Source organism: Bombina bombina, chromosome 1, assembly GCF_027579735.1.
Source record: "Bombina bombina isolate aBomBom1 chromosome 1, aBomBom1.pri, whole genome shotgun sequence".
Lineage (NCBI taxonomy): Eukaryota > Metazoa > Chordata > Amphibia > Anura > Bombinatoridae > Bombina > Bombina bombina.
The window spans coordinates 216,363,202-216,380,456 of NC_069499.1; the positions used below are offsets into that span (position 1 = coordinate 216,363,202).

At 41.1% G+C, this 17,255-nt stretch overlaps 1 protein-coding gene across 1 annotated transcript in view; it reads right to left on the reverse strand.

The window, feature by feature from the left end:
• The window catches only part of ZFYVE26 (zinc finger FYVE-type containing 26), a gene marked incomplete at its 3' end in the record, with an annotated part of 634,764 nt that overhangs the window by 324,583 nt on the left and 292,926 nt on the right, over positions 1–17,255 (reverse strand). The window contains 2 exon segments of the mRNA XM_053697844.1: positions 923–1,169; positions 1,431–1,607. Of these exon segments, the coding sequence (XP_053553819.1) occupies positions 923–1,169; positions 1,431–1,607 (424 nt within the window).

The following is a 17,255-nucleotide window of genomic DNA, read 5'->3' on the forward strand; positions in this document are numbered from 1 at the left end:
ATAATTTATGGAATTACTTGAAGGGTCCAGCACAAAGGCAAGCTGCTCTTCTTCCAAAGGCCAGGATATCCACAATCTAGAATAAATAAAAAGGCGCCTCATGTGCACATTACATGATTAAGGGAAGGAGTTCCCGAAACGTCGCATTTTCTTAACTTTATGTGCTGAATAAACCTGCTATATTTCACGTTTGCTGCCACTCTATTTTTTGGATTTGTCAAGTTTTTACCTGTAGGGAGTGGTGGTGTCCCTACGTGGAGTGCAGTGACCTGGGTGCTGGACTGTACTGTTAGTTGTTGCAATAACATGAACCACCAAGCAGGAGAAACAGGGTACTCACATCTCACCGCAGCACTCCTCCATTGTGCTGATAGAAACAACCTGGAGATTCACAGTGCTCCAGTTCACTAGGCCAAGGCTGCTGGAATCAAAGCTCTTTTGTAGACAATTTTTGACATCAAAGCTGCTGAAAAAGATATCCTCGTACACTAGTGTATGATATACAATCTTAATACTATATGTAGAACCAAACTGAGGAATCACCAATATGTAATACCCCCGCATGCAACATCAGCAAAATGGAGTGCTGCAGCGAGATGAGAGTACCTTGTTTCTCGGCCTTGGTGGTTCACATTGTTGACCTATTAATGTGCACATGAGGCGCCTCCTTTATTTATTCTAGATCATGTCTTACTTTCATATCTTTCTAAATAAGGTTTCTAGGATCTTTGTGAGCATTCTTGGTACAATGGAAAATGCAAGCCATGCAAACCAACTTAAAAAAAAGTTTGTCTTATAAACGAATGCTGAAGAAACAGTGTTACTGAAATGCATCTTAGATGGCCACCATTAATAACAGTTTTGATGGTATACATTGTTTAAAGTCAGCAATTTATTTAATATGTACTATTGTTTGACGGACCTGATCTGCCTTCACGGAAAGAAAATGGAACATCTAAAGCTTTTCCTGCATAGATGCACAACAATTTGTCCACATCTTCAGTAGAAAAACTTGATTCTGGCTCAACCAAGATCTGCTGAAGAGTCTGCACTGTGACTGAAGCCCAGTCTATCTTCATGTTCATCAGAAGCTGCTCTAACAGGAGGAGGGGACAAGAGATGAGATGTTTGCAGTTAGGATGAGCTTCCTCTGGAAGTGCCAGCAATACCTGCAAAAGAAATAACAAAAAATAAAATGTTAATAGATGTATTAGTTATGGTAAAGTTTAATGGAATATACACAAGACTACTCTACTGCATAGAGATGAACGCTTTACACTGTTCTTCATGTTTTAAAACATCTAGCAACAGTATCTTGTGGATAATATCCTCAGTCATCAAGCTGAGACATGCCACAATAATCTTCTTGTGTTCAACAAGTCTTTATACTAACTAAATCAAACTATATAAAATAGAGGTGCCTTATTTACCTTTGAACCCATGTAGACATCCCGTATTTCTTGACAACGGATATCTGACATATTATTTTGGAATTGTGTAAGTAGGTACTCAGACAAGAAATGGCAGGCCACAATGCCAGGTTCCTGAAGAAGCGCCTGTTCACTAATGGCAAAACGGAGATCTGGGTCTTCAATCCTCTGTAAGAGCTGCAGAAATACAGAGTCAAGCCTGTTCATAAACGTAACATTTTTACAAAGTGCAACAGAAAACCGATTTCTTTTAAAAGTACAATGTTGAAGGAAAAAGAAATAAGCATCTTTTTAGTGCTACAAAATAAATAGTAACATGCCATAACATGAAAAAAGTATAACTTTTCAATTTTAGGTAGGAAGTCCATCATGGATTTTAGAATGAAGTGTGAGTGAAACATTTTTTCAATAAGTAGATGTGCATAATGAATTGAATGTAAAAAAACGGTAATATATAAATAAATATTATCAAATAAAATCTCTAAGGTGGTTTAGGCAGACAATTACTTGCAACTACCGTGAAGGCAAAATCTCCAGACAAGTGATTAACACAAAGGCTGCTTTACTCATATCGCTCATATTGAGAGCTTGTTGACTTCTTTTGCTCATTAAGATGAAAAATGGGGCTCATTTTAGAAAATTTATGTTGGGCATACAAGAAACTTCTGTTTATTATCCTATTGTGTTTGTATATCAGATTACTTGAATATATAATTGCAATAAAGTGACATTGAATAAATATCATTTGAGAGGTGCTGTGGTATCCATACTGGTTTAGTACTTATTTACCAGGCAACTTTGCAGCACACTTGTTTGTCAGCTCTGAGCTCAGATCTGTGCTGTCAATATGATCTCATCAGCACTTGCCGCGACAGGAAACGGAGAGACCGATCAAAGAGAAAAAACAAAATTTATGCTTACCTGATAAATTTCTTTCTTTTGCGATGTACCGAGTCCACGGATTCATCCTTACTAACAGGAAGTGGCAAAGAGAGCACCACAGCAGAGCTGTCTATATAGCTCCCCCCTTAACTCCAGCCCCCAGTCATTCGACCGAAGGCCAAGGAAGAAAAAGGAGAAACTATAAGGTGCAGAGGTGACTGAAGTTTTTAATAAAAAATACCATCTGTCTTGAATAGACAGGGCAGGCCGTGGACTCGGTACATCGCAAAAGAAAGAAATTTATCAGATAAGCATAAATTTTGTTTTCCTTTGCATGATGTACAGAGTTCACGGATTCATCCTTACTTGTGGGATACCAATACCAAAGCTTTAGGACACGGATGAAGGGAGGGACAAGACAGGAACCTAAACGGAAGGCACCACTGCATGTAGAACCTTTCTCCCAAAAATAGCCCCCGAAGAAGCAAAAGTATCAAATTTGTAAAAAAGCCTTACAAATCTGTTCAACAGAAGCATCATTTTTAAAAGCCCATGTGGAAGCCACTGCTATAGTAGAATGAGCTGTAATCCTTTCAGGAGGCTGCTGTCCAGCAGTCTCATAAGCCAAACTGATGATGCTTTTCAGCCAAAAGGAAAGAGAGGCAGCCGTAGCCTTTTGACCCCTACACTTTCCAGAATAGGCAACAAACAAAGAAGATGTTTGACGAAAATCTTTGGTTGCCTGTAAATAAAATTTCAAAGCACGAACACGTCCAAGTTGTGCAACAGACGTTCCTTCTTACAAGAAGGATTAGGACACAGAGAAGGAACAACAATTTCCTTATTGATATTCCTGTTAGTAACAACCTTAGGTAGGAACCCAGGCTTGGTACGCAAAACCACCTTATCAGCATGGAACACAAGATAAGGTGAGTCACATTGTAATGCAGATAGTTCAGAAACTCTTCGAGCTGAAGAGATAGCAACTAGGAACAAAACTTTCCAAGATAAAAGCTTAATATCTATGGAATGCATGGGTTCAAACGGAACCCCCTGAAGAACTCTAAGAACCAAATTTAGACTCCATGGCGGAGCAACAGGCTTAAACACAGGCTTAATTCTAGCTAAAGCCTGACAAAAAGCCCGAACGTCTGGAACATCTGCCAGACGCTTGTGCAACAAAATAGACAGAGCAGATATCTGTCCTTTTAGGGAACTAGCTGACAATCCTTTCTCCAATCCCTCTTGGAGAAAAGACAAAATCCTAGGAATCCTGATTTTACTCCAGGAGAAGCCTTTGGATTCGCACCAAAAAAGATATTTACGCCATATCTTATGATAGATTTTCCTGGTAACAGGCTTTCGAGCCTGAATCAAGGTATTTATGACTGACTCAGAGAAACCCCGCTTTGATAGAGTCAAGCGTTCAATCTCCAAGCAGTCAGTTGCAGAGAAATTAGATTTGGATGCTTGAATGGACCTTGAATCAGAAGGTCCTGTCTCAGTGGCAGAGACCAGGGTGGAAGAGATGACATGTCCACCAGGTCTCTACATCTGGGATATAGATCGCTGACAGATGGCAAGAGTGAGCCTCTGCCCATCGGATTATCCTTGAGACCTCTATCATCACTAAGGAACTCTTTGTTCCGCCCTGATGATTGATATAAGCCACAGTTGTGATGTTGTCCAACTGAAACCTGATGAATCTGGCCGAAGCCAGCTGAGGCCATGCCTGGAGAGCATTGAATATCGCTCTTAATTCCAGAATATTTATCAGTAGGAGAGCCTCCTCCCGAGTCCACAAACCCTGTGCTTTCAGGGAATTCCAGACTGCACCCCAGCCCAGAAGGCTGGCGTCTGTCGTCACTATAACCCATTCTGGCCTGCGGAAACACATTCCCTGGGACAGATGATCCTGTGACAACCACCAAAGAAGAGAGTCTCTGGTCTCTTGATCCAGATTTATCTGAGGAGATAAATCCGCATAATCCCCATTCCACTGATTGAGCATGCATAGTTGCAGTGATCTGAGATGCAAGCGTGCAAATGGAATTATGTCCATTGCCGCTACCATTAGACCGATTACCTCCATACACTGAGCCACTGACGGCCGAGGAATGAAGTGAAGAGCTCGGCAGGTGGACAAAATCTTTGATTTCCTGACCTCCGTCAGAAAAATTTTCATGTCCACTGAGTCTATCAGAGTCCCTAGAAATGAAACTCTTGTGAGGGGGGAAAGAGAACTCTTTTTTACGTTCACCTTCCACCCGTGAGATCTTAGAAAGGCCAACACTAAGTCCGTGTGAGACTTGGCTAGTTGGAAAGTCGACGCTTAAATTAGAATGTCGTCTAGATAAGGCGCCAATGCTATGCCCCGCGGCCTTAGAACCGCCAGAAGGGACCCTAGCACCTTCGTGAAGATTTGTGGCGCCGTGGCCAACCCGAAAGGAAGAGCTACAAACTGATAATGCTTGTCCAGAAAGGCGAAACTGAGGAACTGGTGATGATCTTTGTGGATAGGAATGTGTAGATACGCATCCTTTAAGTTCACGGTGGTCATATATTGACCCTCCTGGATCAATGGTAAGATAGTCCGAATGGTCTCCATCTTGAAGGATGGGACTCTTAGGAATTGGTTTAGGATCTTGAGATCCAGAATTGGTCTGAAAGTTCCCTCTTTTTTGGGAACTACAAACAGATTGGAGTAGAACCCCTGCCCCTGCTCTGCTTTTGGAACTGGGCAGATCACTCCCATGGTAAAAAGGACTTCTACACAGCGTAAGAACGCCTCTCTTTTTGTCGGGTTTACAAACAATTGAGAAAGATGGAACCTCCCCCTTGGAGGAGAATCCTTGAAATCTACAAGGTATCCCTGGGTTACAATTTCTACTGCCCAGGAATCCTGAACGTCTCTTGCCCAGGCCTGAGCAAAGAGAGAGAGTCTGCCCCTACTAGATCCGGTCCCGGATCGGGGGCTACCCCTTCATGCTGACTTAGTGGCAGCAGCAGGCTTTTTGGCCTGTTTACCCTTGTTCCAAGCCTGATTAGGTCTCCAGGTTGGCTTGGATTGAGCAAAGTTCCCCTCCTGCTTTGCAGCAGAGGAGGAAGAAGTGGGACCACAAATTATTTTGCTTGGTCCTTGTCTTATTTGACTTATCCTGAGGGAGGGTATGACCCTTCCCTCCAGTAATGTCTGAAATGATCTCTTTCAGTGCAGGCCCGAATAGGGTCTTACCTTTGAAAGGGATAGACAAAAGCTTAGATTTAGATGACACATCAGCTGACCAGGACTTAAGCCATAACGCTCTACGTGCTAAAATGGCAAAACCTGAATTCTTTGCCGCTAACTTAGCAAGATGAAAAGCGGCGTCTGTAATAAAAGAATTAGCCAACTTAAGGGCCTTAATTCTGTCCAAAATATCATCTAGTGGGGTCTCCATCTGAAGAGCCTCTTCCAGAGCCTCAAACCAAAAGGCAGCTGCAGTGGTTACAGGAACAATGCATGCTATAGGTTGAAGAAGAAAACCTTGATGAACAAAAAATTTCTTTAGGAGACCCTCTAATTTTTTATCCATAGGATCAATGAAAGCACAACTGTCTTCAATAGGTATAGTTGTACGCTTAACCAAAGTATAAATAGCTCCCCCCACCTTAGGGACCGTCTGCCATGAGTCCTTTATGGTGTCAGAAATAGGGAACATTTTCTTAAAAACAGGAGAGGGGGCGAACGGAATACCTGGTCTATCCCACTCCTTAGTAACAATGTCCGAAATCCTCTTAGGGACCGGAAAAACATCAGTGTAAACAGGAACCTCTAAATATTTGTCCATTTTACACAATTTCTCTGGAACTACAATAGTGTCACAATCATCCCGAGTAGCTAAAACCTCCCTGAACAATAAACGGAGGTGCTCTAGCTTAAATTTAAATGCCGTCATATCTGAATCTGTCTGAGGGAACTTCTTTCCTGAATCAGAAATCTCTCCCTCAGACAGCAAATCCCTCATCCCTACCTCAGAACATTGTGAGGGAATATCGGATACGGCTACTAAAGCGTCAGAAGGCTCAGCATTTGTTCTTAACCCAGAGCTACTGCGCTTCCCTTGCAACCCAGGCAGTTTAGATAAAACCTCTGTGAGGGTAGTATTTATAACTGAAGCCATATCTTGCAAGGTGAAAGAATTAGACGCACTAGAAGTACTTGGCGTCTCTTGTGCTGGCGTTACCGGTTGTGACACTTGGGGAGAACTAGATGGCAAAACCTGACTTCCTTCTGTCTGAGAATCATTTAATGCCAAATTTTTATAAGTCAAAATATGCTGTTTGCAATTTATAGACATATCAGTACAAGTGGGACACATTCTAAGAGGGGGTTCCACAATGGCATCTAAACAAATTGAGCAATGAGTTTCCTCAGTGTCAGACATGTTTAACAGACTAGTAATAAAGCAAGCAAGCTTGGAAAACACTTTATTTAATGAAAAAAACACAAATTGCAAAAACGGTACTGTGCCTTTAAGAGAAAAAAAAGGCATACACAAACTGCAAAACAGGTTAAAATTGCTTCAAATTTTCCGAAATTTTAACAGTGTACCCACTAAGCCTTAGAAGGATTGCACCACAAGTAAATAAGCAATAAACCCACAAATGACAAAACCGGATTAAAATTTGTCAAAAAAACGGTTAAAACCCCTATTAGCACCTTGCCACAGCTCTGCTGTGGCCCTATCTGCTCTTAGGAACAATAATCTGGGTTTAAAGCTTCGAATAGGTCCTCAGAAGACTCCCAGGTCCACAGGAGAAGTTGCTTGCTGCTTGTCTGAATTACTAAATGCGCAACTGAGGCACGAAAATAGGCCCTGCCCACCTCACTCGATGTTGCTGGGGCCTACACAAATCTAGCAAACTATGTTTGAAAACCATGTGGGTTATAACAACCCTAAAATAAGCCAAATGACCCCTCAAGCAAACGTTCCCATAAACATCAAAAACGTTACTCCCAGAACACACAAACGTTTGTCTCCACTTTGTAATAAACAAACTGAGTGCCCAATTATGCAAGCTAGTAAAGCCTCATTAATACTAGGATTACTGCTTCCCCTTCCCCTAATGGGGATACTGTCAGCCTTTCTGAGTTAACACAGTCTCTGCAGAAAATATGACTGAACATACCTCATTGCTGCATAGCAAGAAACCGTTCCTCACACTGAAGTTTTCCTGTACTCCTCAGCTTCTGTGGGAACAGCAGTGGACCTTAGTTACAAATGCTAAGATCATAATCCTGCAGGCAGAAATCTTCATCTATGTCCTGCCTGAGAGTAAATAGTACAACACCGGTACCATTTAAAAATAACAAACTCTTGATTGTAGTTAAAATTAAACTAACAGCCTAACACCTCTTTCACTTTACCCTTCCTGCTTAGAGCCGGCAAAGAGAATGACTGGGGGGTGGAGTTAAGGGGGGAGCTATATAGACAGCTCTGCTGTGGTGCTCTCTTTGCCACTTCCCGTTAGGAAGGATAATATCCCACAAGGATGAATCCGTGGACTCGGTACATCATGCAAAAGAAATATGTATACAGACTCCACATAAAGTTAAACAACTTATTACCAGCCAGTGCTGTGCTTCAGAATGGCGGTAGGAACAGAACCGCTGACATGAAGAACAAAAAAAGCAGGTATCTGAGCACTCGAGTGGCAAAATAGTGATACAAAAATCTTTATTTAATAAGGGTTAAAAATGCATAATGATGCAAGAATAGGATTGCTATCCTTGTATTCTTGCATCATTATGCATTTTTAACCCTTATTAAATAAAGATTTTTGTATCACTATTTTGCCCCTCGAGTGCTCAGATACCTGCTTTTTTTGTTCTGTCAATATGATCCTTGAGCTTTACCAGGGTGGTGAATGGTTTAAAAAACAGAATTTATGTTTACCTGATAAATTACTTTCTCCAACGGTGTGTCCGGTCCACGGCGTCATCCTTACTTGTGGGATATTCTCTTCCCCAACAGGAAATGGCAAAGAGCCCAGCAAAGCTGGTCACATGATCCCTCCTAGGCTCCGCCTACCCCAGTCATTCGACCGACGTTAAGGAGGAATATTTGCATAGGAGAAACCATATGATACCGTGGTGACTGTACTTAAAGAAAATAAAATATCAGACCTGATTAAAAAACCAGGGCGGGCCGTGGACCGGACACACCGTTGGAGAAAGTAATTTATCAGGTAAACATAAATTTTGTTTTCTCCAACATAGGTGTGTCCGGTCCACGGCGTCATCCTTACTTGTGGGAACCAATACCAAAGCTTTAGGACACGGATGAAGGGAGGGAGCAAATCAGGTCACCTAAATGGAAGGCACCACGGCTTGCAAAACCTTTCTCCCAAAAATAGCCTCAGAAGAAGCAAAAGTATCAAACTTGTAAAATTTGGTAAAAGTGTGCAGTGAAGACCAAGTCGCTGCCCTACATATCTGATCAACAGAAGCCTCGTTCTTGAAGGCCCATGTGGAAGCCACAGCCCTAGTGGAATGAGCTGTGATTCTTTCAGGAGGCTGCCGTCCGGCAGTCTCGTAAGCCAATCTGATGATGCTTTTAATCCAAAAAGAGAGAGAGGTAGAAGTTGCTTTTTGACCTCTCCTTTTACCAGAATAAACAACAAGCAAGGAAGATGTTTGTCTAAAATCCTTTGTAGCATCTAAATAGAATTTTAGAGCGCGAACAACATCCAAATTGTGCAACAAACGTTCCTTCTTCGAAACTGGTTTCGGACACAAAGAAGGCACGACTATCTCCTGGTTAATGTTTTTGTTAGAAACAACCTTTGGAAGAAAACCAGGTTTAGTACGTAAAACCACCTTATCTGCATGGAACACCAGATAAGGAGGAGAACACTGCAGAGCAGATAATTCTGAAACTCTTCTAGCAGAAGAAATTGCAACCAAAAACAAAACTTTCCAAGATAATAACTTAATATCAACGGAATGTAAGGGTTCAAACGGAACCCCCTGAAGAACTGAAAGAACTAAGTTGAGACTCCAAGGAGGAGTCAAAGGTTTGTAAACAGGCTTGATTCTAACCAGAGCCTGAACAAAGGCTTGAACATCTGGCACAGCCGCCAGCTTTTTGTGAAGTAACACAGACAAGGCAGAAATCTGTCCCTTCAAGGAACTTGCAGATAATCCTTTCTCCAATCCTTCTTGAAGAAAGGATAGAATCTTAGGAATCTTTACCTTGTCCCAAGGGAATCCTTTAGATTCACACCAGTAGATATATTTTTTCCATATTTTGTGGTAAATTTTTCTAGTTACAGGCTTTCTGGCCTGAACAAGAGTATCCATAACAGAATCTGAGAACCCTCGTTTTGATAAGATCAAGCGTTCAAGCTCCAAGCAGTCAGTTGGAGTGAGACCAGATTCGGATGTTCGAACGGACCTTGAACAAGAAGGTCTCGTCTCAAAGGTAGCTTCCATGGTGGAGCCGATGACATATTCACCAGATCTGCATACCAAGTCCTGCGTGGCCACGCAGGAGCTATCAAGATCACCGACGCCCTCTCCTGATTGATCCTGGCTACCAGCCTGGGGATGAGAGGAAACGGCGGGAATACATAAGCTAGTTTGAATGTCCAAGGTGCTACTAGTGCATCTACTAGAGTCGCCTTGGGATCCCTGGATCTGGACCCGTAGCAAGGAACCTTGAAGTTCTGACGAGAGGCCATCAGATCCATGTCTGGAATGCCCCACAGTTGAGTAATTTGGGCAAAGATTTCCGGATGGAGTTCCCACTCCCCCGGATGTAATGTCTGACGACTCAGAAAATCCGCTTCCCAATTTTCCACTCCTGGGATGTGGATTGCAGACAGGTGGCAGGAGTGAGTCTCCGCCCATTGAATGATTTTGGTCACTTCTTCCATCGCCAGGGAACTCCTTGTTCCCCCCTGATGGTTGATGTACGCAACAGTCGTCATGTTGTCTGATTGAAACCGTATGAACTTGGCCTTTGCTAGCTGAGGCCAAGCCTTGAGAGCATTGAATATCGCTCTCAGTTCCAGAATATTTATCGGTAGAAGAGATTCTTCCCGAGACCAAAGACCCTGAGCTTTCAGGGATCCCCAGACCGCGCCCCAGCCCATCAGACTGGCGTCGGTCGTGACAAGGACCCACTCTGGTCTGCGGAAGGTCATCCCTTGTGACAGGTTGTCCAGGGACAGCCACCAACGGAGTGAGTCTCTGGTCCTCTGATTTACTTGTATCTTCGGAGACAAGTCTGTATAGTCCCCATTCCACTGACTGAGCATGCACAGTTGTAATGGTCTTAGATGAATGCGCGCAAAAGGAACTATGTCCATTGCCGCTACCATCAAACCTATTACTTCCATGCACTGCGCTATGCCTGTACAACGGCAAAGAGAATGACTGGGGTAGGCGGAGCCTAGGAGGGATCATGTGACCAGCTTTGCTGGGCTCTTTGCCATTTCCTGTTGGGGAAGAGAATATCCCACAAGTAAGGATGACGCCGTGGACCGGACACACCTATGTTGGAGAAACAACTACGTGAAGAGACCAGAAGCCAACAGCAGCTGAGTTGAGAATGTTTTTATAGTGTTTAGCTGGTGAGGTGAGGAGCTGCTGCTCCACACTAACAGTGTCTGAGGATGTCAATCTACTAAGAGACTACATTTCCACTGGGAGAAGACAAGTTTTGAGAAAGTGTATTGATTTGACAGTGTGTCTACTTATTTTATTACTTGCTCACTTACTTGCATATTGAAGAGCAGAAATTCAGACTACAAAGATGGTCCTTGGCTTGTCCTCTTTAACAGACCCTTGTTAGAAAAAAAGACTACTCACATTGATGCTTAGCCTGCTGATGCTGCCAGGAGTCTCGCCTGGTTACATTGAAAATCTAAACATACTTCCCTTTAATGAATTTCTATGGTTCAAGAAAGGCTATAATTTATGGAATTACTTGAAGGGACAGTAAACGCTTTGCAATTTTTATATAAAATGTTTAGTTATGTGTAATGAAACAAATTTGCAATATAGTTTCATTATTTATTTAGGCCCCTTTTCATGTAATTTAGCTCTGAAAATTTAGCAATTTCTAATTTTTAGAACTTGTAAAGCACCTTGCTGACTTCTCAAGGCTAACTCTGATATAACCTGCCCCTAACTGTCTTTATCAGATGACAACTGCAAACACTTTATACTAACTTTATGACTGGGATAGCATTGTTGTCAGCAGACTAAAGCCCAGATTGTGGATGTTAATATGATTTAAATCATTAAGACTTGGCTGATATGTTATTCTATAGCAACAAAACAGAAATGTCCTGCAATTACTAGGTGCTTACTGTCTCTTTAAAATAAGTGAAGTTGGCCAAGTAAAGGCTACTAACCATCTTCTTTAAAACGACAACAACAAAAACACTATAATAGTCAAACATTTTTGGCATTAAACTGGTAAACTGTGGGTATATTGTTTTCTCCTCTCAACTCCATATAACAACTATATATGCATATGTGTAACATATTTGATATGCTCATCTGTTAAGCCAACTGTGGCTTATTATGGATTCAGTGTACTAAATAAGATGTGAGATTTCATAAACCTTCTGTTCACTATTTATTTTCTCCAGCATTTGAATCAAGTGGTCAAATTGTTTCATTTTATTTTAACAATAGAGGATATTGTATTGAGTATTCTCTGCTAAATCTTCTTTTCTTTGGATTGTACTTGGTTTACAGACCATGGTAACCAAATATTTGACGATAATATTGTAAATCCAAACCAAAGTCTACAGAACCCTGACACACTATCTTCTATCATGTGGTGCTTCTAACATGTGCACGCTATCTATCTAGATATCTCTTCAACAAAGAATAAGGTAACAAAGCAAATTTGTTAATAGTAAAGTAAATCAGAAACTTTTTTAAAATTCTATTCTTCTATTTGAATCTTGAAAACATAATATATGTAAGAACTTACCTGATAAATTCATTTCTTTCATATTTGCAAGAGTCCATGAGCTAGTGAAGTATGGGATATACAATCCTACCAGGAGGGGCAAAGTTTCCCAAACCTCAAAATGCCTATAAATACACCCCTCACCACACCCACAATTCAGTTTAACGAATAGCCAAGTAGTGGGGTGATAGAAAAAGGAGTAAAAAGCATCAAAAAAGGAACTGGAAATATAATTGTGCTTTATACAAAAAAACATAACCACCATAAAAAGGGTCGGTCTCATGGACTCTTGCCAATATGAAAGAAATGAATTTATCAGGTAAGTTCTTACATAAATTATGTTTTCTTTCATGTAATTGCCAAGAGTCCATGACCTAGTGACGTATGGGATAGTAATACCCAAGATGTGGTACTCCACAGAAGAGTCACTAGAGAGGGAGGGATAAAAATAAAAACAGTCATTTTCCGCTGAAAAAATTAAATATACATCCAAGAAAATACGTTTTTCTCATAATTGAAAAACTACCAAAAACTGCTTCCGAAGAGGCAAATGCATCAATACGGTAGAATTTAGTAAATGTATGTAAAGAAGACCAAGTTGCTGCTTTGCAAATCTGATCAACTGAAGCTTCATTCTTAAAAGCCCACAAAGTGGAGACTGATCTAGTAGAATGAGCTGTGATTCACTGAGGTGGGGCCTGACCCGACTCCAAATAAGTCGGATGAATCAAAAGCTTTAACCAAGATGCCAAGGAAATGGCAGAAGCTTTCTGACCTTTCCTAGAACCGGCAAAGACAACAAATAGACTAGAAGTCTTTCTGAAATCTTTAGTAGCTTCAACATAATATTTCAAAACTCTTACAACATCCAGAGAATGTAAGGATCTCTCCAAAGAATTCTTAGGATTAGGACACAAAGAGGGAACAACAATTTCTCTATTAATGTTGTTAGAATTCACAACTTTAGGTAAAAACTTAAATGAAGTCCGTAAAACTGCCTTAGCCTGATGGAAAATCAGAAAAGGAGACTCACAAGAAAGAGCAGATAATTCAGAAACTCTTCTAGCAGAAGAGATAGCCAAAAGGAACAACACTTTCCAAGAAAGTAGTTTAATATTCTAAGAATGCATAGGCTCAAAAGGAAGGGCCTGTAAAGCCTTCAAAACCAAATTACGACTCCAAGGAGGAGAGATTGATTTAATGACAGGCTTGATACGGACCAAAGCCTGCACAAAACAGTGAATATCAGGATGCTTAGCAATCTTTCTGTGAAATAGAACAGAAAGAACAGAGATATGTCCCTTCAAGGAACATAGGGACAAACCTTCCTGAAGAAACTGTAAAATTCTAGGAATTCTAAAAGAATGCCAGGAGAATTTATGAGAACAACACCATGAAATATAAGTCTTCCAAACTCGATAATAAATCCTCCTAGAAACAGATTTATGAGCCTGTAACATAGTATCAATCACTGAGTCAGAGAAACCTCTATGACTAAGCGTTCAATTTCCATACCTTCAAATTTAACGATTTGAGATCCTGATGGAAAAACGGTCCTTGAGACAGAAGGTCTGGTCTTAACGGAAATGGCCAAGGTTGACAACTGGACATCCGGACAAGATCCGCATTCCAAATCCTGTGAGGCCATGCTGGTGCTACTAGAAACACAAATGATTGTTCCATGATGATCTTGGAGATCACTCTTGGAAGAAGAACTAGAGGCGGGAAGATATAAGCAGGTTGGTAAAACCAAGGAACTGCTAACGCATCCAACGACTCCGCCTGAGGATCCCTGGACCTGGACAAGTACCTGGGAAGTTTCTTGTTTAAATGGGAAGCCATCAGATCTATTTCTGGAAGACCCCACATCTGAACAATCTGAAAAAACATCTGGATGGAGAGACCCCCCCCCCCCCCCGGATGTAAAGTCTGACGGCTGAGATAATCCGCTTCCCAATTGTCTACACCTGGGATATGTACCGCAGAAATTAGAAAAGAGCTGGATTCCGGCCAAGAAAGTATCCAAAATACTTCTTTCATAGCTAGGGGACTGTGAGTCCCACCCTGATGATTGACATATGTCACAGTTGTGATATTGTCTGTCTGAAAACAAATGAATGGTTCTCTCTTCAACAGAGGCCAATCCTGAAGAGCCCTGAAAACAGCACAGCGTTCTAAAATATTGATTTATAACCTTGCCTATTGAGATTTCCAAACCCCTTGTGCAGTCAGAGATCCCCAGACAGCTCCCCAACCTGAAAGACTTGCATCTGTTGAGATTACAGTCCAGGTTGGTTGAACAAGAGAGGCCCCTAGAACTATACGATGGTGATCTAACCACCAAGTCAGAGAGAGTCGAACATTGTGATTTAAGGATATTAATTGTGATATCCTTGTATAATCCCTGCACTATTGATTCAGCATACAAAAGCTGAAGAGGTCTCATATGAAAACGAGTAAAGGGGATCGCGTCCGATGCTGCAGTCATGAGACCTAAAACTTCCATGCACATAGTCACTGAAGGGAATGATCGAGACTGAAGGTTTCGACGAGCTGAAACCAATTTTATTTGTCTCTTTTCTGTTAAAGACAGTCATGGACACTGAATCTATCTGGAAACCTAAAGAGGTGACCCTTGTCTGAGGAATCAAGGAACTTTTTGGTAAATTGATCCTCCAACCATGTCTTTGAAGAAACAACACTAGTTGATTTGTGTGAGATTTGGCAGAATGTAAAGACTGAGCTAGTACCAAGATACCGTCTAAATAAGGAAACACCGCAATAACCTGTTCTCTGATTACAGAGAGTAGGGCACCGAGAACCTTTGAAAAAATTATTGAAGCTGTCGCTAGGCCAAATGGAAGAGCGACAAATTGGTAATGCTTGTCTAGAAAAGAGAATCTCAGAAACCGATAGTGGTCTGGATGAATAGGAATATGAAGATATGCATCCTGTAAGTCTATCGTGGACATATAATGACCTTGCTGAACAAAAGGCAGATTAGTCTTATAGTCACCATTTTGAAAGTTGGCACTCTTACAAAACAATTCAAAATTTTCAGATCCAGAACTGGCCTGAATTAATTTTCTTTTTTCTGGACAATGAATAGATTTGAATAAAACCCCAGACCCTGTTCCTGAAACGGAACTGGTATGATTACCCCTGAAAGCTCTAGATCTGAAACACACTTCAGAAAAGCCTGGAACGTGTGAGAGAAAAAAATCTCTTCACAAGAGGTCTTACTCTGAAACCTATTCGATACCCTTGAGACACAATACTCTGAATCCATTGATTTTGGACAGAATCTGCCCAAATGTTTTGGAAAAATTTTAATCTGTCCCCCACCAGCTGAGCTGGAATGAGGGCCGCACCTTCATGCGGACTTGGGGACTGGCTTTGGTTTCTTAAAAGGCTTGGATTTATTCCAACTTGAAGAAGGTTTCCAATTGGAACCAGATTCTTTGGGGGAAGGATTGGCTTTCTGTTCCTTATTCTGTCGAAAAGAATGAAACCGATTAGAAGCTTTAGATTTACCCTTAGATCTTTTATCCTTAGTAAAAAAAAAAAATCCCTTCCCCCCAGTGACAGTTGAAATAATTGAATCCAACTGAGAACCAAATAAGTTGTTACCTTGGAAAGAAAGAGATAGTAATCTAGGCTTAGATACCATGTCAGCATTCCAATATTTGATCCACAAAGCTCTTCTAGCTAAAATAGCTAAAGACATAGATTTAACATCAATATTGATAATATAAAAAATAGCATCACAGATAAAATGATTATCATGTTGAAGCAAACGAACAATGCTAGACAAATCAGAATCTGTTTCCTGTTGTGCTAAACTTTCCAACCAAAAAGTTGATGCAGACATGCAACATCAGCCATGGATATAGCAGGCCTAAGAATGTAGCCAGAAAATAAATAAGCTTTCCTTAGATAAGATTCATGTTTCCTATCTAAAGGGTCCTTTAAAAAAAAAAGGAAATTTATGCTTACCTGATAAATTGATTTCTTCTACGATACGAGTCCACAGATTTCATCCTTACTTGTGGGATATTATCCTCCTGCTAACAGGAAGTGGCAAAGAGCACCACAGCAGAGCTGTATATATAGCTCCTCCCTTCCCCTCCACCCCCAGTCATTCGACCGAAGGTTATAGGAAGAGAAAAGAAAAGCTAAAAGGTGCAGAGGTGACTGAAGTTATAAATAATAAAAAACATAATCTGTCTAAAATTGACAGGGAGGGCCGTGGACTTGTCGTATCGTAGAAGAAATCAATTTATCAGGTAAGCATAAATTTCCTTTTCTTCTACAAGATACGACGAGTCCACGGATTTCATCCTTACTTGTGGGATACAATACCAAAGCAACAGGACACGGATGAAAGGGAGGGACAAGACAGAGACCTAAACGAAAGGCACCACTGCTTGAAGAACTTTCCTCCCAAAAAAAGCCTCAGAAGAAGCAAAAGTATAAAATTTGGAAAAAGTATGAAGGGACGACCAAGTCGCAGCCTTACAAATCTGTTCAACAGATGCCCATGTTCAACATGCCCATGTGGAAGCCACAGCCCTAGTAGAATGAGACGTAATTCTTTCAGGAAGCTGCTGTCCAGCAGTCCCATATGCCAGGCGGATGATACTTCTCAGCCAGAAAGAAAGAGAGGTAGCCGTAGCTTTCTGACCCCTACGCTTTCCAGAATAAACAATGAACAATGAAGATGATTGACGGAAATCCTTAGTTGCCTGTAAGTAAAACTTTAAGGCACGGACCACGTCCAAGTTATGTAACAGACGCTCCTTCTTGGAAGAAGGATTAGGACACAATGAAGGAACAATAATTTCCTGATTAATATTCTTATTTGAAACAACTTAGGAAGAAATTCAGGTTTGGTACGTAAAACCACCTTATCAGAATGAAAAATGAGATAAGGCTAATCACACTGTAATGGTGAAAGCTCAGAAACTCG